Source organism: Pyrgilauda ruficollis, unplaced genomic scaffold (genome assembly GCF_017590135.1).
Source record: "Pyrgilauda ruficollis isolate IOZ18807 unplaced genomic scaffold, ASM1759013v1 scaffold24, whole genome shotgun sequence".
In the NCBI taxonomy this organism is placed as follows: domain Eukaryota; kingdom Metazoa; phylum Chordata; class Aves; order Passeriformes; family Passeridae; genus Pyrgilauda; species Pyrgilauda ruficollis.
In genome coordinates, this window is record NW_024523648.1 from 4,174,724 (window position 1) to 4,201,205 (window position 26,482).

The 26,482-nt window shown below is 39.2% G+C and overlaps 1 protein-coding gene across 1 annotated transcript in view; it reads right to left on the reverse strand.

Annotated features, from left to right (window-relative positions):
* The window catches only part of THEMIS (thymocyte selection associated), a 71,369-nt gene that overhangs the window by 21,549 nt on the left and 23,338 nt on the right, over nucleotides 1-26,482 (reverse strand). Inside the window, exon 4 of the mRNA XM_041470081.1 lies at nucleotides 24,022-25,064. Within this exon, the coding sequence (XP_041326015.1) occupies nucleotides 24,022-25,064 (1,043 nt within the window). The remainder of the gene's footprint in view (nucleotides 1-24,021; nucleotides 25,065-26,482) is intronic.

Below are 26,482 nucleotides of genomic sequence, written 5' to 3' on the forward strand. Positions count from 1 at the left end.
GGAGAGTTCTGCTGTGAAATTCTGCCCTGTTGGGGCATCCACAAACATTTTCACAGGGCTTTTTCACAATGACCACATATATACACTAGACAGAAGATTCTTTGAGCAAATAAGTACTTGCTTGGTGGACAGCTCTTTAAACTACTGACACAAGGCAAAGAGCTGTGTAACTCCCATGATTTTCATCCATAAGACTGTTTTGGTTTCATCAGCCCACATAATTACCTTGGGGATTTAGAAAAGATTTTATTTCTGCAGCCTAAAATTTCCTCTCAGTTAGTCTTTGAGCCAAACTTAACTGTTCACTTGCTTTTCAGTTCAGCAGCCAGTCTTTAAAAACATAATGCTGTCTTCTCCTGATGTTTTGTGCTCAACATTCAGATGGTCAGCTGGGTCTTTTTTTCAGATGTGAATATTTTCTTCTCAGGACTTGGAATTGAGATGACTCTACATGAGTTCACATGAGGTTTTAAAAGTGATTATTATTACATCAATCTTATGCCAGTTTTGAAAGGTAATATTGGCAGTTCTATTAATTGCACAGGAAAGAAAATTTGCTCACTCTTCCTAACAGTAAATAGCCCAAACATGCAGGCTAGGCCTCCCCTCAACAACACGCATTACGTGTCAGATTATGAAGAGATGATTATGATCCATATTGCAGAAAAGTTTGCAAGCAACGTTGCAGGCTGCTCTCCCAGATCTACCAACTTGGCTCTCGTGCTTTGGCTCCGGAGAAAAAAGGTGAACGTGTCCAATCCAACTGGCAGCTTTGTCAACAGCAGGACTTTGTTCCTCAGCTGAAATGATTGCTGACCTCCAACCTTCTATAATTCCCTTCATCTGGTTTGCAAAATGAGGGCAGGTAGGAGAGGAAGAGGCTGGGTCTTTGGTTGCAGTGGCAGGAGTTGGTCGTTGCCTCAGGAAACTGCCAGGCACTGCCAACCAGAAACAAAGGGCTTGGGGAAGAAAGAAGCCGGATGTGAGAAGACATTTCTCTCTTCAGAACTGTTCTTTTCTGTGATTTTACCAAAACCACAGCTTGCTGAAGTAGAGTGCTGCACAGGGGCTCAGCATTGAGCAGATGCAAAATGTTTCAGCTCTGGGAAAACAAGGCTGCCTCCCAGCTGTGCCTCCAGCTAGCCACGAGCATATCAGGAGTGCTGTGGAACATGCAAGCAAAGACGCATGTGGCAGAAGTGAGGTTGTCCCAGCTGAAACAAAATGGAAAATCTGTAATGAGCCTGGCCAAGCTGCAGAAAGATGAAGTGGCTGGTACTTGTTTCAAGCTGGTTGAAAAATGGCTTGTTGAGAGTTTAGTGAAGGCAGCACAAATTCTCAAATTCATTTGGCTGGTTTTGGCTGTTGTGTCTTCTTGACCCAGTGAGAAACAGATTAATGCAATAACCAGCTGAAGAAATCAGTCTATTGAAATCAGTGTGCATCTTTGGGTGAGTACAGCTATGCACAGGTTTCATTGTTTACAGGATCAGAGCCTCAGAGACCCACACATTCACACATTCTGAAGTTTACTATGGTGAATAATCCCCTTTGGTAAGTGGAAAATCTCACCATGGTCTTTTACAAACCTAACAGCTGGCAAAGTCAGGACCTTGGAAAGAATATTTTCTACAGCAGTGTGTGTTTTCTGGCACAAAGGAAGAATAATCTGTCAGATATATAAATCTTATACATCTTAAACCAAAAGGTATTCCGGGAACAAACTGTATATTTCCATAGATGAGGACAATGCTTAACATATTGTGAGTGCTACCAAAATTCAAATAAAAACCAGAGCAAATAAATTGACATAATTTATTTATTTGCTTCTTTGTGAATATATAAGAAGACTGACAAGAATAAAAGAATATACAGTTTGTTGTCATTAAATCTCTGGGTTAATAGTCTTTTATTTACTTAGGTGTAGAAAACGTCAGAACTAACAAATCCATCTATGTTTTCCGGGTGCCTGTGACATTTGAAATCTTATAAAAGTAATGCAGGTCTCAGGTTAGTCTCACCATCCAACATTTACTTCAGCTTCCTAGATAACTAATAAGATCAACAGCAGGTGACACTGCATGTGACAATGGCTCTAGGGAGAAAATTCTCAAAACTACCTGGAGCTGGACTGAAATCTCTCATTAATTTCACATGGATCATCAAAGAGCATCTGTGAGGCAGCAACATTTGTGGATGGCACAGTCTTGTTTGCCAGCAGAAGCCTTCCCTTCAGCACTATTAATTTCCAAAGACATAAACTCCCAAATTATTGAATCCTACTGTGAATTAAAAAGCTGTGTCATAGGCAACCTGAGGGCACCCCCGATGCATCATTTTAAGACAATTTATTGGGTCAGCAACTTTTGACTCCTCCTAGCCCATTTGGCCACCTCTATAGCCAGCGTATTAGCAACAGGGAAACACATCTCATGTGACAGTAACTTTTGAGGCCCCATTTTGCACTGCAAAACTAAAAAGAAGCTTTAATGCAAGTGAGAGCTAGACCCAGGGAGGAGTAGGAAGCCATACTTACAGTGCAGAGCTTTTTGAAGTCAGTGAGTTTTACTGTGTTCTGGTTTTAGCAAACCTTTGCAGGAGGTGGTCTGTGTGGTTTTGTGACCCAAAAGTTTCATTTTAAGTTTAGGGGGTTGGGTGAAAGAAGACATTTGAGAAGAAATGTGGGTAAAAGATTCACACATATCTCTGAAAGCTTCACAAAGTTTTCACTGAACTGCATGGTTTCTAGTCTAAAGTAGGATTTCATTAGAATTTTCCAGTAAAATTTCTAAGAGCTTGAATTTTGATCCATCAGAAATAAAAGATCTTGTATTTTGAGTCACTTTATTTTGTTTTTTTTAATACTCTAACTTTTGCAGCTTTGTAGCATAAACATTTTCTCATATCTTAGAACTTAATATAAGTAAGACTGCAGTTACAAAGTTTCATACTTCCCCCCCCCCTAAAAAAAAAAATTGCAACATTCATATAGTGAAAGGAAAAAAGAAGAGACTATTAAATATTCTTCTGATAAAAGCAGTATTACTGATAGAAATTTCTAGGTTTGAATAGTCCTCATCACATTTCTCTTACAAACTTAAAAATATTCTTTATAGCAATTCCATAATGTAGCTATCTAAAACTTCTATATTAAGCCCTGGATTCAAGCAGGTATTCTTTTTTTTTGTGACTTTACAGGTACAATTGGTACATTGCTCCTGGCAGACTGGCAAGATAGCACACAGGAATTATCTCATTTAACTGTAGATCAATGCCATGACTGAAACGATAAAATTGTAGGAAAATTGTACAGTAACTACAAGGTTATTATCAATCACTTTTAGCTCTGCAGTGGCACAGGAGAGAGGACAGATACTGTAATAGGCTCTCTGCTGAGTACTTTTCATTAATATACTCTGTTTTCTTACAGTCTTGCACATCTCTTACTCCCAATGGTTACTTTTGTCTTGCTTGTGATAAAAGTAGGGAAGTCAGACCAGGTTCAAGTAATTATATCAGGGTGTATGTTGCTTTTCTTCTTATGGACCAAAAGGCTTATTTAGTTATTTATTATTTGCTAGAGATATATCACAGGGACATTAAATAAAATCAAGATGTATCTTTCTTTTGCTTGGTAATTATTAGGTCACAGCCCTAAGTGGAAGATAAAGCTAAACTGAAGGTCTGTAGTAGATTTCTGAAGTAGGCAGGTGTTCCTTTACTGAACATGGTATCTTTACAGAGGCATAAAATGAAGAGGCCAAATGAAATCCCAGTCTTAAACAGTTGATCAGATTTTAGCAGTTAATGAATGGATAGAGGCAAGAATGGAACCACACACTTTTTCACTACTGTGAAAGATGCTTTATCAATGAAAATCAATTTATCAATGGTTGCAAAGTAATTTAAAGGTTCAGAGCAGTAGTACAGAAGAGTAAGCTTTATTTTTGTTAAAACAGCTTCTTTTGCTCATCTCAAATTTCTTCCTTTCAAAATTACCTCTTTAAAAGTATTTATTTCACACCTGACCAAAATTCTTCACTTCAGGCAGTCCTCTTACTTCAGCTATTTCATGGTCATGGCAGAATTCAATGTTTTGGGCCAGGCAAACAGTAACACATTTTGGCACAAAAGAGTGTCAAGGATTTTGTTCCAGAGGAGAGCTAAGTACAGCAGTCAAGTGCCATAGCATTTCTTCTTGCCTCCATAAATTTTATTTTTCCACTATAAAGGGAGGAAGAGGAGGGAATTCCTGGAGAGTGAGGTGGCAAATTTATTCTGGTTGTCAGTACAAAAGTGGGTGTCATTCAAGAAAGAGCTGCCTGGTGATGATCTCCAACTGCTTCAGAATTATTTTTCAAAACTCATACCTAACATTATTTCACAAGGTTGTTTTATCACAGAACTTCTTCCTAAGACTTGATGGAGATGTGTAGGGACACATTACAAACTCATGACAACCATGCCCTTAAAAAATACAGTGGTTGCTGTGAATTCATTTTGTAGGCTGACTGTTTGACAAACTTTGTATCTCGATCTCATTCTATTTTTTTTCTTGTTAAAAACTACAGAGAAAAAGTTCTGCCCAGAGATTTAGTTCGGGACAAAACAGGTCTGCTAGCCAAGAAGCCTCACCACTAACCTGCTGAGTGACTGCAGGCAAGTTGTCTGCTGTCTATTCCCTCTGACATGCGTTCTCCACCTATTTAGAACATAAGGATATCTGCTGGGATTGCCACTCACTGTGTGTTTCCGCGGGGCTCAGAGACCTCAAGACCCTCATTCCATATGGCCCTGTAGGTGATACGATGACTATAAATATCTGTGAAATGGATTTCTACCATCACACCATTTCCTAGTGGAATTTTATCTCATCCAAATATCCTTCTCTTATTTTCAGTGATCAGCTAAGGCAAGTCCCCACGTGTGAGGAGCTCTCCAGCTGCCTAGAAAATGAAGCTACGGAGAGCTGCAAGTATTAAATACCTCCCCAGGATTCTTATAGCTAGCAGCAGCCTTTTGTTCCCATCTCTTTTCATATTACCCTTATATAGTTCTCTGGTACAGCCAATAGCAACATGAAAATGTGGAAAAAACTCCAGCTTGCCTTAGTCTTGACAAAACAGGCCCACGCAACATCACAAATATTGATATATTTATAAAATATATTTTGAACAGAACGATGGAACCATTCTAAGTGAAGCAGATGTCTGAGGTCAGAGAACTTCCCCGAAGTTATGATTAAGGGTGCAAAGTTCAATTGATTTGCATATACTCAGCTAATAAAGAAAATAATCTCTGACTTGTTTATCAAAAAAATGGCATCCTTACATAAATGTGCTCATCAGAACCCCAATATCGTAAACCCACTGAAAAAAATGTAAACCTGATTCCTCAAAACGAAGGGCTGCATTTAGTGAAGGTTCACCCTGTATTTGGGTCACCACGACAACAATTACCGAGCCACTCAGAGTGTTATCTGAGGCACTAAGGGGGCCTGCCTTGCACAAAATAGGAAGCAGAATGAAGTACAGTGCATTCCACAGGGCCATACGGCAGGTTAGCATCGATGAATATTGAGATTAAATGACAGGCACAGAAGCAAATGCGAGTAAGCAATGGGATCAGTTCATAGCTTGCCTCACTACCCATAGTGTCTTTTCAGGCCTCATAAGTTTTCTGTTTCAGTTACATCAACTGTAACACCAGCCTTAACCTTGATACACGCTATTTTGGCAGGTTTATTTTTTCCTCCCCAGATGGCAAGATCTTTGAGCAAGGCTCCTCTCTTCTTTCCTGTTTGCAAACAAGACAGCCCTCTCATGTTTAGAAACATTTACATATGTTCATGGCTGTCCTGCTGACTTCAAAATAATTTTGTCACAAGGAAAGGCCAATGTGTGACATCAGAGCTGGAGGAGAGCTACATGGAAGCATGCCTCAGGTACCACTAGGGCAAATACTACAGCAATTAATGCAGAGAAAACTGACTGCTGAATACACAAGACAGCCTTTATGAAAGTACTGACAGGAGGCTTGGAAAGTAGAAGCACATGACCAGTCTTAATCTCATGGTTCCTCTGAAATTAAGTGCCCCATTATTGGTTACATGTCCAGTGTGCAAGTGAGACTGTTATTAAATCCATCACTATTCAGTGAAAACCCCAGGGTGAAATTCTGTGCGGTAAAAAAAAAAAAAAAAAAAGAAAAGAAAATTACAGCTAGGAAGAAGAAGCTTTGATGGCTTAAAACATCCAACTTTCAGCTGTCCTAGGAGATATAGCTGGCATCGAACTGTTTTATGCCCTATCACCCCACTTTTTACCAAGGCCTCTCAGAACAGAGGAAACATTGCGATGAAGTACAGGAGCTACTGTCCAAGGATGTATTCATTTCAGTCAGATGTAGTGAACAAGGTATGCTCAGTAATGGAGAGATGGGAGATAGAACAAAATTAGGGAACTGAAGAGCAGCTGTTCAAATTAACTCATTGCATCTGTCTAAACTCATACAAAAAGATATAATTTCACCCAAGAGCAAACCTTCCAAATGGCAATTTATTTTCTAGAAATAATTTAATGACATGCAACTACTTGAGTGCTGGTGCTTTACATACAAATAAAAATGGCAAGTCTTTGCACTTCAGTGTTGTCATCTAAATTAGGCTTTTGAGACCAAGTCCTCTGTGGGTATAAATTAGCATAGCTCCACTAATGCTAGAGGAATTATTTATGCACTAGAAGGGGAAATAGTATAGGGAAAAGACATTTTTTGACTATAAAACACTACCTCAGTCCTGATTGTTTTTATTCAAATTATTAATCCTCTGGGCATCTCCAGTGAATAGATTTTACGACTTTTGTAGATCTGGAGAATGCATATATAGATACATGAATTGATAAGACAAGCCTTTAAGCTCTCAAAAAGATGAAGCACAGGGGTGAACCATGTAGGACAGGGGAAATCTACAACCAAGGTTTCTAGGCAGCTTATGCAAAACTCCTGCAATTTTGGCTTTAAAGGACACATTTGCCAACAGGGAAAAGGGTTGTAAAAAATAGATATTTTCACATTTAGAGAAAAAAATCCCTTTACTATAAATTACTGTCGGAGCCGGTGTATTCTCTGAACTTTCAGTTCCCATGGTGGAGAACTTAAATCTTTCTAAAGAGAAGGGGCAAGCAGAGGAGCAAGCTCCTCATGTCCCTTGTATGCGCCATTGGTATCCACATATGGGATATAATCCTCTGCAAGAATGTATATGAGTCACAAAACAGTAGCAAAAATCCAACTTTTTTTTTTAATAAGAAGATTTAAACCCCTTTCCAAAAAAAAAAAAAAAGAAGGTGCAAGTTACAGGTAGAAGGAATCGTGCCTCTGAACTCTCAGAGAAGAGAACCCGAGATCTGTGGACTCAGTCACATGGCTGTGTTCAGCATTGCCTGGGAGCCAAAGCATTTGTACTTTACTGCAACTGGCTGAGATCCCTTCAAACAGAGGGACTACCACTGGGCTATTCATCCTTCTGTGGTACATTGATGGCACTTCAAAGGTGACACAATATTGTTTTGTAGGTTTAGGGGTTTTTTTCCTTTTCTTTTTCCTCTCAGGAGACATTAGGTAATGGTACTTTTACCTGCTGGATTGCACCAAGACTGTTGTGAAACGTTCCCTGGGACATTGTTGGAAAGCCAGCAACTGCGCTCCTATTTTCACACCTCTAATTCCATTTATTTTAAAGTAGTGCTGATGCGTATGCTCTTCTCAAAGACTGTATCCAAATGGACCCCCAAAAAGCAAATAAACAAGATAAAGGTAGTGTTAAAAATATGCATTAAACTATTTAAGAAGAAAAAAGATTTGTCATAGTAGGAGGCTAGGCTCTGAACAGAGGCAAAGCAAGGACTTTGCTCTGAACTGCTACTGAATATGCTTTACTAGAACATTTTACTCATTAGTTATGTTCTGCTGGTAGAATGACAGCAATGTTTATCAAGAATGTTGAATTTATTAAATAGGGATTTTATATCACCCCTTTTATTATAAAGTGTAGAACGTAACCTAAGTGGTTCAAAAAAATTACAGATGAATAAGATGAATATGGCATTTATTATTAGACTAAGCAGTAGTAAACAAAATTCTAATGTGAAAAGCTGTGCTTTTTATGGGTTTCGTTTCTCTCCTTGAAAGAGTAGAGTTGGCATCTTTCCTCAACTGAACAAGCTTTTAAATGTAATGAAAATAGATGCACAAAAATGCTCTTAGTGGTTGTGTATCAGTAGTTTAGTTAGATTTCAAACAAATTTTTCTTGTCCAAGATTATCTGTCTTTAAACTATGATTATATCAGGTAAATTATTGGAAGAAAAACATTTGTTATGTTTTGGGAAAGGGCTCCCAATATTGGTATAGTGTATTTTAAAACATAATTCTCTATAAATTCAATCTATTCACATATATCTGCCAGATGAAAGAGAAATGTTAGTGAACTAAAAATCAAAAAGTAAAATGAAAGAGAAATAAATTTACTTTATTGCACCTATTAATGAAAATATGAACCCTGTGAGATTAGTAGGTGGGGACACATTTATTAAATACAGATGAAATAAAAAGAATTTTAGAACAAAATTATTCTGTGGATGATTTCATTTATCTGCCATTGAAAATTATCTAGGACAGAAGTTTAATACAGTGAGATGCTTGTGTAATAAGCGTGAATAAAATGGATTCATAAAATTCAAAAAGAGGAGGAAAGCTAAAAAATTGTGTGCTTCTGTCATGCTACATTATCAATATACAGTGTGGAGGGAGAGGAAGATGGAGAGGGAGAAGGAGATGATCTATTTGATGAAGCAACCTTGTATGTGTGGGGTAGGATTAGCACATTTTTACAGGTTATGTACCAGTAAGGAAGGGAAAGCCACAACACATGTATCTGTTTTCTTACCTGGAATGGAAGCTGAACAGACACATTAAAGTGTGCAGTGTTTCAGTATACAGGAATCAAAATTTATGGCAGAACTACAAATCATATGCTTTTCTGCCAATGTATATGGATTTTCCACATGCAGATGTAACTAAAGTTTTCTTTTTCACAACAAAGGCATTAAAAACTCACTGAAATTATTTTTTTAAAAAATTCAATACTTTACATCTTCATCAGCAGTAAAGATGAAGACTTCAGAAATCCCAATTTTTAATCTTGTTCTAAGAAAGGCAAGGGACGTGCTCTGGGATTAGACTGTCAGAATAAACAGTTTTCATCTTTGTTACTTATTGTGTGTGTGCGTGTTTGCAGAGGGCAAAGGACAGTCTTCCACAATTTCAAGACATCAAACAAAGAATCAACCTCTAACCAAGCACAACCTGTTTTAAATAAAGGTTCGAAGAAAAAACTGTGACTGTTGCTTTTGACAGGTCAATGTTTCTTATGTCACTGAAATACGTATGGATCTTGTCACCTGTGCCTTTGGTTTCTGTTACAAAAAATGCTACAAAAGCAAAGTGGTGGATGAAAACATTTGTAAAGTATTTTTTAAATCAACAAATTAGTGTCTCAGGGCCAGTGCGCCCTTCAATTACTGGCACTGCAAGAGCTGTGGAAACAGGGGGACTAGCTTGCACTTGAATTTTTACTTTGTCTTTTTGTCCAGAAAGAATTTGCATGGCAAGATTTAGTTTTACTGAGAAAAACAAATTGCAAAAAACCAAACTTTGCCCAGCCATACTAAGTAATTCCATTAAATGTTTATTTATACATTTTTTCCTGAACATATTTCGACTTCAGTAGGAATGAAATGTGCACAACAGAAAAGCATGTGTCCCCACCCAGACCATTATCTTGAGGATTGATTTGTAAATTAAATTGTGTTTATGCCCGTTTCTATGAAGGGATGAACTTCATCTTTGATATGCATATGGCCAAATTTCTAGACCCCATGAGATTCCTGAGCAAGGCTAAGAGATTGGCACATGCTACATACCTCGGGAACCCAAAAAGGCAAACACTAGAGCAGCTTGTAGGCTAGGGGTGAAAACAGTTGTATGACAATGCTGATTTTCCTCTAGGCTGTAGGTTTCTGGCTGACACCTAAGCTTCAGCCTTCCTTGCCAAAGCATTTCCTTCTGAACCAGGCTGTACCTCATCCCTCAGACCTTGTACCTGCACAATTTTGCAGAGTCCAAGTGAACATATCTGTGGCCCCAGGTGGCTGATGGGTGTTGTGTGTACTGGCAGCCATCACGTGGTGATCCTTTCCCTACACAATGCACTAAGCACAGCCTTATTGTGAAAAACAGGTCTATCATTCATTTTGGGTTAGCACCTATGCCACCGGTGGAGTTCAGCTCCAGATCAAGGCACAAAAATATACATAACTACATGTATCCATCTGCATGTTTCACATGTCCTTGCTCTGATTACAGTCAGAAAACCTCCACAATGCAGTTAAGAACTGCATTCAGCTAACAACAAAGTGTCTACTTGGCTCTCTAGGCACCACTGAGAGTAGAGACCAGAGTGGAAACGTACTCATAGAGGTGTAGCTCACATCTCTAACATGTGACTACCTAAGCAAAGGCACCCCTCTCTGTGGCTCTGCTGTACCAGGCCATCCATCACTGCAGAATGCTGGCCCAGCTTTGAAGAGAAACTCATGCCATTTTGCTCTTCGTAAACAAATATTCCAAATTCACCCTTCTTGGAAAGAGTTTCAATTCCATTAAGGCAAATGGAGCTGTATTTCCTTAAACCATGCCCACACATATCCCACGAGGTCCATCTATCCCAGTCCAGACATTTTAAGACAGGACACAGACATTAAAATGTATACACAGCAGAGGAGCTGGGCAAACAGCACAGCAGTCAAAAGTGTGCTCATAGCATAAGTTTCAGAAAGGAAACTGCTTAGCACTGCCTAAGGACTGAAGTCAGCTAGAAAAACCAAATGCTCTCTCAGGAGTCTTCATACCAGAGAGGAGGTTTTGTGGTTACATCTGAATGACACGACATGTGGAGAGAAAACCAAGCATGGCATTTTGGTTAGGGGTGCATGCAACGTATATGCACATAAAACATTTGTAAAGTATTTTTTAAATCAACAAATTAGTGTCTCAGACTGTCATGTTATTACAATTGTGCTGTACCTGCAGACAGGGTGAGATGATGCATTTACATTTGAAAATTGCAAATACAAATTGCGTTTGTACATCTGAAAATATATTTACATTTGATAAAGTTATGAAAAATATGATGGCAGCACTTGGCAATGTGTCTTTTGAAATAAGCTGGAAGAGCCCATTAATTTGAAGTTGTTAGCATAATGGTTTATGCCATTAGGTATCAGAACTCCTTTTGTAATTACAGAAGAGACCACAATCAACAAATAATGAAATTGTGTTTAGGTGCTCTGGAAAAACAAATTAGTTTAATCTACAGTCCACAGACATTTGAGAGCCATATGTTACTGTTGCCTTTGTTATTTTTGAAAGCTGCTATGATTTATTACTCTGAACATATAGCAACAAATTGAAAACATGGATTAAATTGTCTCCTACTTGACCTTTTCAGAACTATTCCGTGCATATAAATATTTATTTTATGGATTCAACAGCTACTGATCAAGTTATATATTTTGAAAAGTATTCTTTGAATTATTATTCCACCATTCAAATTACATAGTTCCATGATAAATTTTGCAGGCATTTTATGCTAACAGGCACTTTGTAAACCATTGCATAACCCTCATGAACTCACACTGCATGAGTGGTTGTAGAGGCATATGATTGTCTGTAACGTGGTGATCTTTGCACTGTAACAATACAAGAAATCTCCTTTGGCATCAACTCTTCACCTGAAACAAATCTTAACTTCTTCTATTTAATTCAGAGATGAGAAATCAGTCAGCTATTGTGAATAAAATAGGAAGGCATAACAACAAAACCAAAACAAGCAGTTTCCACTTTCCCTTGGATTTTTATTCCCATTCACATTTGTAACACTTTCATTCTTGGCCTTGCCCTTACTTCTCTCAAGCACTGCAATCTCAGTGAGGACCTGCGTTGTCTTCACTTGGCACAAAGCAAAATAAAAGATGATGCTAAGCTGCCATGATTGAAGACAAATAATAGAAGAAGTATATTTTCCCAATGCAGCTACTAAATTCTGGTGTGGATTATAGCCTATTCTCCCATCTGTGCCTCTTCTGGTTGAGTCAGAAGGGAGAAATGGAGGGAGAAAATATTACTTAATTTCTTTTCAGTGTTCATGTCTGCTGTAGGATCAAGCACACAAGCACTTAGCTGTTATACTTATGCAAAGAATTCCTGAGGTTATCAGATTTTTTACTCCTTGTCCTGCAAGGCAGTGAAAACAGTCTGGTGTCTCTATGCTGGTTAGTATTATATTACTCATTAGAAAATGATTCTAAATTCCAATTTATTGTAATTACACCAGTTTACCAATGAACAAGAACATGAACACCTTGTGGGAGTTCTTGTTTCAGATGCCCTAGAAAAGAGATTTCTAGAAAACCTTTCTTTTTTAAATTTGAGTCTAAGTTTTACTTGTGTTTTCTGTGTCCTCAATGAGTTGTGACCTGCACAGATTGCCCTACCTTCCTCTGTTACACCCACAAAATTAGGGCATCCAATATGCAATTTACAGATTTAGCCCACAGAGTGTCTTCCAAATGACATTTATCTGAAAGGCTTTTCCTAGTGTTTTCAGCCTCACCCTGAATATTCCTCTGCTTTGATAACCACCTTGGATGCTTTTGCTTGTTCTGTCTCTGGCCTTGTTTATAAAGATATTGTGCAGTAAGTTAGGGAATGAATTTACAGCTCCTTGCCACTAACCCTCTCTGTAAACACCCCTACAACACACTATATTGCCTCAGTTTGAAGCAACTTAATCTCCTCTCAATGCCACGTGAAATATCTAATACTTTCTGCAAACTGAGTAACCACAAAAGAGGGCAAGCAGGAAACCAAATTAGCTGTGAAATCCCAGCTGATCACACTACTTTCTGTAGAAAAGCCATCTATTTCAGTTATTTCTTTGCAATTAGGTCGTGGTGATGATACACCAGCATCCCTGAGAAGAAGTTTCATTTGCTCTTCCTGCTTTCACTTTCACTGTCATGACTGTAGAGCTGGTGTCTAGTCAGTGAGAGAATCTTATTATAGTAACATCCAAATGTGACACGCAGCAAGGATTAAACTGTTATCCAACTTGTAAATGCATAAGCAGGCTCCCTGGAAACAGAATTCAGGCTGATATTTTCATTTTCAAACCTGTATTTTTCTCCATCTGAGCAGTCAATGGAGCATCTTCCTTCCTAAGTAAGATCCAATTATAATGAGAGCCTGGATTGACAGGAAACATTATTATAACTGAATGAGCTGTCAAATCCATGATTAATAAGGGTTTTCATTTAGGTTCAACAATAGCAGCATTAGACTACTTCCATATTATTATTCAATAACTCATAGCATTCATAAGAAGGTTTATTTTCTGTTTCAGAGCGTAGACCGAGATGTTTCACATGCAGCTATTCGTATGGGCAGAAATGGTTTCAATATTTCATGAGATGATTTTATCTCTATTTTTTTCCTGAAGATGCAAACTAATGAAAAACCTTTTACAAAATCTAAGCCTGCTGTTTGAGGATTTAGTTTCTGTTTTCCTTCTAGCTCCCATGTTTTTGCATCCATATTCCTATTGCTTGAACCATGAGAAAGAGTAGGAGTATGAATAGTGTAGGAGGTTGATACCCTGGGTGTTTGCAGCATCAAATGTTGGTGATACAGAGTAGAAGTATGAGGCAAACCAAGACCTCTCTGGTCTGTGTGCTCAGTGAGGTACAAAGAACAGACAGAGAGCAGATATTTCACGTTAGCCACCATGTATGTATGCATTCAGCTGTCTCAAACAGAGGAGATTTTTTTACATAACACTGTTTTTCACTTTTGTATGAGAGACAATGAGGGCAGGATTGATATGAATTAAGATATTCACAAGGGGAAAAGAACATTTTTAGAAAGAGAAGTGCTCACCCTCAGCCTTCTTGTAACAAAAATGCAATTCCCTCCATCCTACATAAATTCTGCTTTCCCATCCCATTTCACAGTTTGATAGAATGTAACTGCATGTTCTGTTTTTCTGTTTCACTAGTTCTCAATTTCACCTTCCTAGCTTAGCTCCTTAATCTGCTCTTCCACCCAAATGGAGGTGCTGCTCCATCATTGCTAGTATAAATGGTGTGTCAGGTTGACTTCAAAAAATAACCTTTTAGCCCAGCATTTATTTATACATCATCAGTTATGTCTGATTACTTTTTATACCCATATGATTATCAATATAAGATACAGATGTACAGATATATAGAGTTAGGGAGCTAGATAGATAGATAGATGTAACCTGTACTGTAGCTATCTTTTTCCTCATTTTCTTCCCTTACTGACACCTTTTGTACTTGCACAAACTAACCTTTAACATGAAACTCTTAGTTTAATGTTATCGTCTGCCAAAGTCCTACAAGCTGGAGAAATTTATGGAGGCATTATAAGAAACATCTGACTTTCCATCCATAACTCTCCTTGTCTTGAAACTAACTGCTACCTTCTGTAAGCCAGCTGGTGAAGAAAAGGCTAAAGACGCCAGACAGACCACAGCAGATGAAGAAGACAAGCACAAAGACCTGTGTCTAGTAGAATAAACTATGAAGTGGTCAACAAAAGACTGATCCCTCAAAGGTGTTAGTGAGCCTCAGGGTTAACACCTTGCTATGGTATAAGTTCATAAATAAGTTATTCTTTCTTGTTTCTTCCTCTTTCAAATACACACACTTCAGAATCCATCTGTCCTAAACAACTGTCACTTGTTTTTTTCACCTCTTTTGTAGATTAACTTCCAGCTAAAAACTTTAAATAAGGCTAAAATGTACTAATCTCCAGTAATTCCATTGTTGATATTATTTTTATGATAATACTGCTGTTGCTATTGCAGTAGCCAATGTACAACATTCTGCATACATAGAAAAATCATTCTTGTCTACACTAATAACCAAGATGTGAAAATGAAGCATCGTGTCCCATTTCACAGGCAGAGGAGACAGCTACATGGACAAGTTGCCACCTAGTAAATGAGCATGGATTTACAGCTCATTTAATACTCCATGGCAACTGTCTGTGTGGTTACTGCTCCAGAGTAAATGCGAGGTAGCTCTGACCCTTACTGAAAGTGAGGCAATGTATCTTGCATTTACCTGAGCTTTAAGCATCCATATAAAGTAACTAATGAGCTGTAAATCCACAATCCCTCTTCACACCTGGCAGTTTCTTCATGTATCTGGAGGTAATGATATTTTTGTGATTTGCCTGTGGTCACTGAAGCAGCATTTACAGAAGTGGCGATGTAAACCAGACCTACTGAACTCCTGTGAACCCCTCTCCTCACACGGCCAGAATTTTCTTGTAGAGCTACTGTTCAATTGCTTGGCACATTTCCCTTCAAATGACAGTAATTCACAAGGAAACTGAACGACTTTTTCCTCATTAATACTGCAGAACATGCATTTACCACTTATGCAAAACAGATGGATCCCTTAAAGTAGCTTCCAGATATGGTTTCTTCATTTCACACATAAAATATTATTTACTTTTTCAAAGACTCTTAAATTTAAGGTTTAAAAGTGATGCTTTGGGAATAGCTTTATCCTGGTTTATTAATCAAGTTCCAACTCTTGGTAATTTAGAGGCCAAAATAAAGCAGGGTCTAAGCAGAGTTTACCACCAGTGTTTTCCATCAGGGTGGCCCATGACATGACACAAACTAGCAAAGAACTTTCTTTATTTTCCTTTTTTTTTTTTTTTCTTTTTTTTTTCCCCAGTGGCTCTCTATTAAGTGACCCTCTACTTACACTCCATCACACTATTTCAGGTAGACCATTGATACAAGCCACTGCCTACACTCACTGCAAGCCTGGGATCACTGCTCTGGTTTTACAGTGGCACTACAGGAATCACAACAGACTTGAACACTCTGTGCATTTTTACTCCTCTTGTTATTCTGTATTTAAAAAAAAAAAGAAAAAAAGAAAAGAAAATCTGAACCACAATGTCACAACATACTGCCCTGACATCTATTTACTAGTAAAATTGTTTCATGTTCTGAGGCAAAACAAGACCAAAATATTGTTAAATACCTTGAAAAAGTTCAGTGTAAATGATATACTTCCATACATAGGGGGAAAATTTTTTTTCTGGTAGAGACAATAAATACATTATTTTTTTAGCCTTTAAAAGCTCCATCATCATATTTTTTATGCCGTATCTATGGACTAACACATTCAAGAAGCAAAGAAGGAAAGCCCAGGGCTTAGACAGCCATTACAAATTTTAATGGATATGATGAGTCCCTCCACAGCACTCTGTTTCTTGATAATTGCTCAATTCCTCACTGTAAGGACTCGCTGAAAAATGTGAACCATGGCTACAGGTGTTTTAGGATGTGACCCTGCTGTCACACTGACAGCATCTTTCTCATTTCTTGTCATGGGGCATATATTTCAAAGCATGATCCCAACCTTCTGGAATGCTTTCATTACCAGAATGCTCAGCTGACAGTACTGCCAAATCCTGAATTTCATGAAAGAATGCATAATGTGAATGGGCAATGTCAGTGCTGTCCCTTACACTGACCACATAGAACACTTCAGTGACTTTAGTGAAGTTCCATCTCTTTTTTTTTTTTTTTCCCATAGTTTTTTAGCAGTGGCTCTATCAACACTAGCTGATTACACAGTGCCTGGAAAACATCTCTGTACTTCATTTCAACCTGTGCCAACTATCTCTTTCCACACAGTTCCCAGGCCTAATCTGGTGGTTAAAGCACCCCAAGGTCCATTCCACAAATAAGGAGTCCAAAGGGTTACTAGCAGGGACACCAGCCACCCCAGGCCAGCTGGCCTTCAGAGCCCAGAGAAGTTCCTGAAGCTGTTTGAGCAGGGATGAAGTCAGAGAGCCTGGGAGCTGCCCAGAGCCCTGGCAGCTGGTCTGTGGCAGTCTTGGGATCTGCCTGGCTGGTCACTGCCACTGCTGCAGACGAGCATTGCAGGAGTACGGGGACTGTGCTTCCTGCTGGAAATTTGCTGGGCTTTAGATTATCTCTGGCCATTTTAAACTGGAAAACTCTTTAGTGATTCCAAACAGAAGTCTAAAACACAGTCCATAACAGCTAGTGCATCAACAGCTAGCTATTCACAAACGTAATTTTCCAATTTTCTTGCTGTGAGGAGAAGGACAAACAGTAAAATGCAGCCTGCAGATCAGCTTTGTGTGAAGTCAGGCTTCTTGGAAACCAAGTTGAAAAAAAAGACATTTCTGTGCCCCCACTCCCCAAATTCTATTTTTGGAGAGTTATTCTGCTGCAGTGGTTCCTTGAATTTTAGATTTATTCTTCTACTTTTTTTTGTCCTGCTTCAGAATTATACATAATTATATGATTTTGTTATGCTGTGTATTTTATTATGTGCTTTCTGTGAGACAGAAAAAAAATGTGCCAGCCAGTTCTTTCCTTACTGACATCAATGGCTTTTGGCTCACACACTCTGTTCAGGATTTTCCTTCTTATCAAGGGTTCCATATTTTCATGTGGTTCAATTTTTTATTTCTTCTGGGTATCCTCTTTATTTTTATATTTTTTTCTCTTTGTTCTCCAAGTAATTCATTTTTAGCTCTAAATTAAGCAATTTGCTTTTAACCAGTTGGCATTTTCATCAGTCAGCATATCCAAATGTTCATCTGTACCTTCCTTAATTCCATGTACTATATCAGCATTTCCTGTATCACTAATGTCTTTCTGCAATGAGACTTACACCTCAGATTGCCCTGCTGTTTCTTCAGGCAATTATGTACTGTCTGTCCTTCTGGCAGGCACACTGATATCTTCTCTACTGTATTTCGGATTTGAGACTGACATCAAACCACAGTAAGTTCCTACTGCAGACTTGACGATTCTCTGTGGAAATTTTAAGCTTTCAGTATTTTTTAAAAGGAAAAGAGAGTACTGAGAATACCAGGAAAACTCCAGTACTTCATTAGCTTGGGCTTTAAGGTTTCCAGTTCCTCTAACCCCTTCCAGTTGGTTCATTCAGAGTCCATAGGGTACCCAGCAGTCCTGGTCTCCAGTATTGCTTGGTTTCTTCTGGAGAAAACCCCAGGAGGTGAAGTGGGATGGCACACGTGTAGACTTCAGCCCAGCATCGTATAAGGATGTGGACAGGCTTTCCAGCAGATCCAAACACAGCAACAAGGATCTCTACATCAATATAAAATCCTTCAGCTTGGACTGTCCAGCCAACAAGAAAATCAAAGTGCTTGACACTTGTCAGCCCCTAGACGCTGCTTTCCCCCTAAGATCCTAGCAGGAGACCGATCCTGTGCTGAGGTTTGGCACACGTGCTGCTGGGGAAGGCAACAAAAGCCTGTGTGTAACTTGAGATGTCCCTGCAGCTCCAACTCCTTTGTGCCTGTGACCTCGGCCTCAGCTCACTGCATGAGAGAAGAGCAAGAAGGGGAGATGTTTTGGGAAAAAGCAAGGAACAGGAAAAGGCAAGCCTGTTGAAAGCAGTACAGGGGACTGGGGAACCAATATCATATAGGTTATGGGTGGGGTGAAGGGCACATGAAAAGTGTAGCATGGGGGGCACCCAAACATTTGGGTCTGGGGGAAATCAGGCATGTCTGTCACCAGATGGGTTTTAGGAGGGAAAGGAACCCACAGCACAGTGCGGACATTGTTCTTGGAGTGGTAAAAAGCTGCAGTACCTCTTGGAGAGGTAAAAAGCTGCAGCACCTCTTGGAGAGGTAAAAAGCTGATTTGGAGGGAATTGGGGCCTGATTCACCAGGTGAGGCTGTGGTGGGGATAGGATTTTGAGACACTTCAGGAAATTGGCCACAGTGACAGTATGGGGTGGTCCTCAATTTGTAGATCTGTACTTCCAGCCTTCACATGTTATTTACAAAGCAACTGGAAAATGACAGGGAGAAAGAATAGATAGGATGTGGGAAAGGAGGGGGAAAGAGAGGGTGGAAGGTGAGATTCCAGGGAGCGGGAAACATCCTCTTCTGTGGGGACAGGAAAAAAGAGAGGAAGAGGAAGCACAGGTGCAGCATCAGCAACCGCAATTCCGCACCTGTCAGAGAGAAACCCTCTCCTTATGTTTGCATATGCACATTTCTGCATCCACTAATGAACCTCCTTTTTCTTCCTCATTTCTAGAGCCAAAAGATTGTTAATTCCTGAAGTCTGCTCTTGCCTACTCTTTCCTGGCTGTCCAGTGTGCATTTTCTAGAATGCTTTTGTTTAGGAAGGTTAGTTTCTTGCTACACAGCAGAAATATTTGTGTTAAATGTACTCTGTAAAGGAGCCAAAAATGTGAAAAATGCTCTGGAAGCAGAAAAGAAATACTTATGAGGAAGGAAAGGAGACGCTGCAGGAAAACTCATTTGCTGAGAAATGCAGCTTATGTCTTATCTTAATTCCAGATAAGTCTTCATTCTGCTGTGAAGACAGATGTGATAAATATGTTAATGGCAGATTTCGATAGCTCAGTTTGTAGAACTGCAAGGCCAGATGGAAGTGATAATTTTTCTTTCATTTTAATTTTGAAATAAAAAGCAAGAAAGCAAGAAAGTTCTCGGTATCTTAGCACTGTAATGACTTTTGAAAGGATAATGGACCTTAGCACAAAATGACGATTAACTATCATGCCCTGATGCTCCTATTTTATTAAATTCCCGTTTCCTTGGCTGGAATTCTCTCAGCTTTCTTGCCAGAGATGAGCAGATTACTGCTTGTGACTGACTTTTCCAGTTCCACATTCATAAAGTTATTTAGCAGCAATCCAGCTGGTGGATATTTTATTGATTCTACTGTGGCTCAGGTTAGATACTTGACAAAACAGACCATTGGTAATAGCATTGGATGGAGCTAACTCCTCTTACTCCTTATCAGGAGTGTAATACTGCCTGTTTTGTCCTTTAAGCAGTGCCCTTCTAGGTTTAGGAACACAAGGCTAAATTGTAGCTTTCCATGCATTGATCAAGATTGCATTTAGCAATATTTGCTGTGGGCACTTTGTTTCAATTTAATACAAAAGCACTAGAGGGACATAGATTAACATCTTCTTAAATGTGTAGGATATTTACTGCTTGAACTGATAGTCAAAAAGAAAACTAGAAAACTTTTGCTGCTTGAACCCTCTTGAAGGGGAGGAAAGAGTAGGTTCCCAAACAGGTGAAAAAGGAAATTTTAGAAAATTATTTTCAAGGAAGTTATTAAGTGAAAACTTGGTTTGTCATATTTGCAGTGATGTTTCTAATGTGTGGAAAAACCAGACACATCTGGGTTGTTCCCTTTATATGAATTTTCATTTCTAGAAAGTGAGTACTGAGTGAGTACTGAGTGAGTACACTGAATACTGACTGAGTACTCCCACAGGAACTTCAGGAACCACTTGGCAAAAGGGTGAGATGCTCTATTGTTGAATCAGTAGCATTAACTTCTAGGGTTTTATTGGGTCATTCTCACTTTCTAGATAGGCTCACAAACCAGGAGCTGAATGACCATTTAATTCTACATGTCAGTTAAAACCCTCTCTGAAATTCATTCCAATGATTCTAGCAAAGAGAATGTAGATTTCTGCTGAATTTTATAATACATTTTGCCGTAAGACACAGGATACAAGTTGTTATGTCATTCCTGTCCTCAGCTGGGGGGTGCTTGTGTGTGGAGGTATTGGCTATTGGACAAATACCTGCTGTAGGCTAGTAATATCAGGTGTATGAAGTATATATTATTTTCATCATTCAATACAAGCTATTTTTTTCATTTGTTTAGTTTACATGCATTTTCTTGGGGTTTGTCTTTTTAAATTCAATTAGCAAGTAAACACAAGTAACACAAAATTGCAAACATATGTGGTCTAGATGTTTCTTACACAAATAAAAGGTTGATATGAGAGGGGGAAGGGAAAGTCTATGCAGTTCTGTAGAGGGGAGAGGAGAGATCTCAGGTTCTGGAAGTGCAAACTGCATCAGCAGGAGCTGAGCTAACTTAATTAACCCTGTGAAGGGATTGGGCAGCGTGCTTAGTTAATGCAGCTGTATCATGTTTGAGAATTCATCTGCTGTCTCTGGACTTTGCTGAACTGTGCAGACATGCATGAAAAGTTGACATTGCACCTTGCACACAAGCAGAGGCAGTTCTCACACTCGTCTGTGGTTCCAGTCTGCGCTGGATGTCAATCCAGTGACTCACATGACCAAAACTATGCAGTGAAGCATGCAGCCCTGCTCTTGGGCCCGGAGTTTCCTTACCAAGGTCAGAGAACAGCAGGAAGAGACAGCTGGAGCCTCTCTGTCCTCACAGCCTTGCTGCAAGCTGAGGCGATCAAAGCACAAGCTGTAGCTAAAGGTGACCCATGCTTGCAGATAATCCTCAGGTACTGGCAAAAACCAGACAGATCTTAGTCTTCTGTGGACCTATGCAGCAGCAGCATTTTATCCTGGAGCTCCAAACCAAGCAGAGCTTCCCAAATGATGTGCAAGGAAACCATTCACCACTCTCCAGCAAGCAGCCAGAGCTCCCCAAGCACCAGGCAGAGAGCTGCCTGCAGGAGGAGAGTGGCAACTCACGCAGCACTAAAGCTTATCCCAGGCTGCCACCTTGTCAGGCTTAAGTTCAGCTCATTAGGACGCTCATCTGTTATTTATGCAAATAAGCCTATGCATAGTCACAAAATATGCAAAATGGCTATTTATCAGTTTGGCACAGTTTCTGACTTCCTGAACCTTCAGACGTTCCTGATAGATTTAAAAAGAAAACACAACGTCCCCTAGCGCTGCAGAGGGGCCAAGGCAGAGCCTAGCTGCTACCATCCACCTCTTCTCAGAGGACTCATGGTGCTCAGGATAGAAAAGATAATGTATTCTATGTGACTTTAAACACAATATGTTACAGCTCAGGATGTTTAATCTAGTGAATAAAGGATCTCTACTTGTTTCACCTTCCCAGGGGAGGAGATTTACAATATGCATAACTCCAAGCATTCTGACTGCAGTTTATTATTTATTTATAACAGGCACCTGCCCCTCAAAAAATTAAAAAGAATCTTCTGAAATAGTGTTTAAATTATCTCCTTTGTCTGGACAGCTGCAGTCTAAGGTTGCTCTCACTCATGAATGTGCAAAAGAACCTCAGCTCATTCCTTCTCTACCCTTACCGCTCTCTTCTCACTTTAGGAAAATATTATCTTCTGCATGAGCCTGATGAGGAGTCAGCATCCACCTGCTTTTCTGCACACACAGCCATCAGCAGCTGCAGGAGGTTTGAATCCTCCTGACAAGGGTACAGACTGACCAGAAACAGAGCTTTAGGGAATTTTCCCCCAGTTCTTTATCCCTGGCCAGTACCAGGGTGATTGCTTTCCTGTGAGCTCCATGGACAAGTCTCTCATGTATCCTTCCTTGCACAACATGATGTCTTATTTAAGCTGCCCATTGTTCATTGTAAAAATTAGAAGAAAGACCTGTCTGTAGTAAAGACAGGAGAAAATGTCACATCTTTTTTTGGTAGTACCCTTACCTTAGGGAGCCACCTTATCCGTTCAATTCTCCTATAGACTGTTGGAACCAACTCCCAGGTTCTATGTGGAGCTTTGGACCTGCATGTGGTCTTGGAATTGAGGAAAGAGAGAAGGAACACCTCCAGCAGGCAAAGAGAGGTACTCACAAATGCTGCCCTTTCAGAGGCTACAATTGAACTTTAGTTGCATACCAACACACAAAAAAACAATTCCATCTGAATCTCCCAAAATATAATAACATGAGTTACATTGTATTTAAAGCATAGCAGTCAAAACACAGGGTGCTCAGTCCACCCTGATGTCAAGATGATCTCATCAGGAGAGAGAATAGTAAGAGCAAGAGTAGGAAAACATGTGGATTCAGATAAAGATGGCTTAATAAATGAAGGGAAGAGGGGGAAAAGAAAACCCCAAAACAGTGATGCGAAGGCAGTCCCTCACCACCTCCCACAAGCTGTCTGACCAGTCTATGAGTTATGGCTGCCTTCCTAGGCAAATCACTCTCAGTTTTTATTGCTGAACACAGTATTATGTGTCATGGAATATCCCTATGGTCAGCTGGGTGTCCTCTCCCAACCTCTTGCCCAGCCCCAGGGAACTTCCTAGGGGAAGCCTGGGAAATCAAGAAGGCCTTGACACTATGGGAGCATGGCTGTAAAACAGCCAAAAGATTTGTGTGTTATCAATCCAGATTAAATAAAAATACTTTACAGACTGGTGTGAAGAAAATCAACTCCACCTCAGCCTCACAAAGACTAATGAACAAATGCATTGTCTTAGTCAATTAAAATTGTCCTGGAAGGGGTTCTTCTTTGTTTTTGTTAACATCAACTTCTATTCTAAAAGAACTGTTGTTTTTGGGTTTTTTTGTTTGTTTTGTTTTGTTTTTGGTTTTCTGTTAATTTTATTTTAAGTTCCAAACCTATTTCCCACTTGAGTGAGTGTAAAACAATGAATTCAAAAATTTCAATACAACCTGTCTCTCTGTGAACTTAATTCCACAGTTTCCAGCTGAGCAAAATTATCTTTACATCGTGAAAACATATGCTTCCCCTTAATAAAGATTTAAATACAGGCACTTCAAATCCCTCCCTTCACTTTTACAATGGTGCAGTAAAGGATTATCCATGCAAAATTATACAGCCAAGATTTCTGCTGTGAGTCGGCATGGTTCCGTTGTTTTTCATGGATCAATTAACACACACTGGAGATTTTAGCCATTCCTGTCTGTAATTGCTAATTTGCCCATTACAGGGAGCTGAGAGCCATCTGTGTACCTGGCATAAGGATACAACAGTGAAATGAAGACTTTAAACCCACAGAACATGACCTGTGGTTGTAGGACATTCAAAGACAAGATTGGACACCCTACCTTTGGAGCTTGTAGTACATCAGACACATCTCGCTTAGGCACTGCAAGAGTAGGTGGTGGTGCTGTTGTTGGCTTTTTCGGAGGCCTGGGTGGTGGATGGAGGGTTAGGTTTTCATATCTTCTCAACATATAGTATTCCTCTTTGCTGACCTCTTCCACAGTTGCCCTAGTCACAGGCGGTGCAACTGTCTGGACATCTTTGCTGAGCAAATGGACCAGCATGTTTAAACGATACACAGGAATCTCCCAGCTCTCCGCTGGACTGCTGGCACTACTGACCAGCAAGTAAGAGTCTGTGATTTCTTCTTCAAACTGCAGACCAGGTGCAGCAGCCAAGACATCTTTCTCGATAGAAAGGTCCCTCACAGACACTTTGACGTTAAAAGGCAAATGGAATTCTTTGCAAATCTCAGAGAGGTGGTACTGTTTCTTGTCATGAATCACTTCCACAAAGCCACCTTCCATGTACATAGGGAGGAGCACTTTTTTATATGAATCACTTAGTATTTGCTCACAAGCTAAAACATCTATGAGTTTCTTTCCTCCCTCATACAGAACTTCACTAGTCTGGCATTGCTGAACTAGAAATTGATCTCCAACTGAAACAGAAAAAAACTCTTTATGAGGGGAGGTAAAGGCTTTAGTTGCTACAACATGAAGATGTTCTTTTTCATTTCTCACTATCTCTAAGTCATAGGCAGTTGGAAACTCCCGAGGTCTTCTCTTGAATTTTCCTTTGTAGCTCATAGGGATTAAATAATGTCTTTTGGAGGAATCACTTCTCATCTCAGAGGCTAGGACTCTTGCTGCCTGGTACTTTTTGTAAATGACAATCTCTTTCCCTGTAGACAATAAGTTATAAGGTTTTTGGTTTCCCGAAGGCCCTTCCATTATCTCAACAACCATAGGAAATTCTTTGCTTGTTCTCTCAAATATATCTTCCAAAGAAAGTGGCTGAAGGAAAGAGCTAATATCATAATGGTCTGTTACATCCTTGACCTCAACATCCAGATCTGAGAGGATATGAATGATGTCTTTTCGAACTGAAAAGAAAAATAAATATATTGAGTTTTGTTTTAAAACTGACACTGAAATAAAATACACATCCTGTTGGCCAGATACTAAAAGTACCTTCCCTGAGGTGTGCATGTCCATGTGTAAATGTGCACCACTAACTGGGCCAGCCAAAGTCTGATTGTGGTAATTTGAAAGATATGGTTATCAAATATGCACGAGACCACACAAATGAAGAGAGACAATAAGGTGTGCAAGTGAACACAAAATTTAAGAAAAAGAAAAGTCTAGTTCACCATTTCCCCCACAACGCCTCCAAGTTTAATCAGTTGTTTATCTTCTCAAACTCTTGGGTGCAAGATGTATTTTTATTCTTTTACTTCATAGCAGTTTAGGGTTTCTCTAAAGAAATGAGTGAAGAAACATTTTTAATAAATAAATAGCATTTGGATCCGTTAACAATATGTTGCTGCTATAGCCAGGCTGGGAGAAAAAAAGTATTTTGATATTTATAAGAATAATTAAAACATCTGTAATTACTAGGAAATAATATCACTTAACAAAATGGCAAAGCCTTTGTATAACTAAGAGTAAGTTATTTTTATGAATTAAGACATTTAAATATTATGTTCCTCTCTGGAACTGTTGCATCTTTTTCTGCATCACCTGGTTTTATTCACTATCAGAACTGAGCCAGTGAATTTAACATCCTGACAGTGAATTTAACAGCTCTTTAATCACAACTGAACTTGCAAAATTTTGAATGCAAAACTTCCAAGAACAAAGCTGACTACGTAATTAAGGCTTGTTTAAGAATTTGGCTCCAAGTCAGTGACACCACAGATCACTGACCAAGGGAGTAAAATTTAACAAACACATAATATTTAATTACACTCTTCAATAAGATTTATTCTGCATAGACCTACACAAAGGGATAGTATATTCTGGATTCACACTTCCTTGTAGCAGGACATGCCAATATTTTATACTGAAAAGTTGGTGTTGGATTTATTTTCTATGACAGAGTTCTATGACAGTGATTCAGGGTCTGTTTGTTCCAACTCTGCTTTTGTCATATTGACACCTTGAGGTGATAAACATTCTGAGCACCACAAGGAAAAGACAACAAAGGAAAATGACTGGTGAAAATGAAACTTTCTACGAGCATTTGTGAGAGTTCCACACACAAAACTTGTTCATTATTAATAATGAGACGTATAGAGGATTCCTGCTCACAGCCTGTGAAAATGTAATCAGCTATCCGAGTTATCAGGAATCTTTTTTTTTTATAGTGGGTAGTAATTCTCATACTTTATCTTGTGCCTATTTATAGGTCTTCTAAAAATGGTGAAAATCCATTTTCCATGGTCCACAAGAAAGTAGTTATTCATGTACCATGAAGCCTACTTTTCAAGTTTGTATTAAATAGTTATTTAGGACACATGCA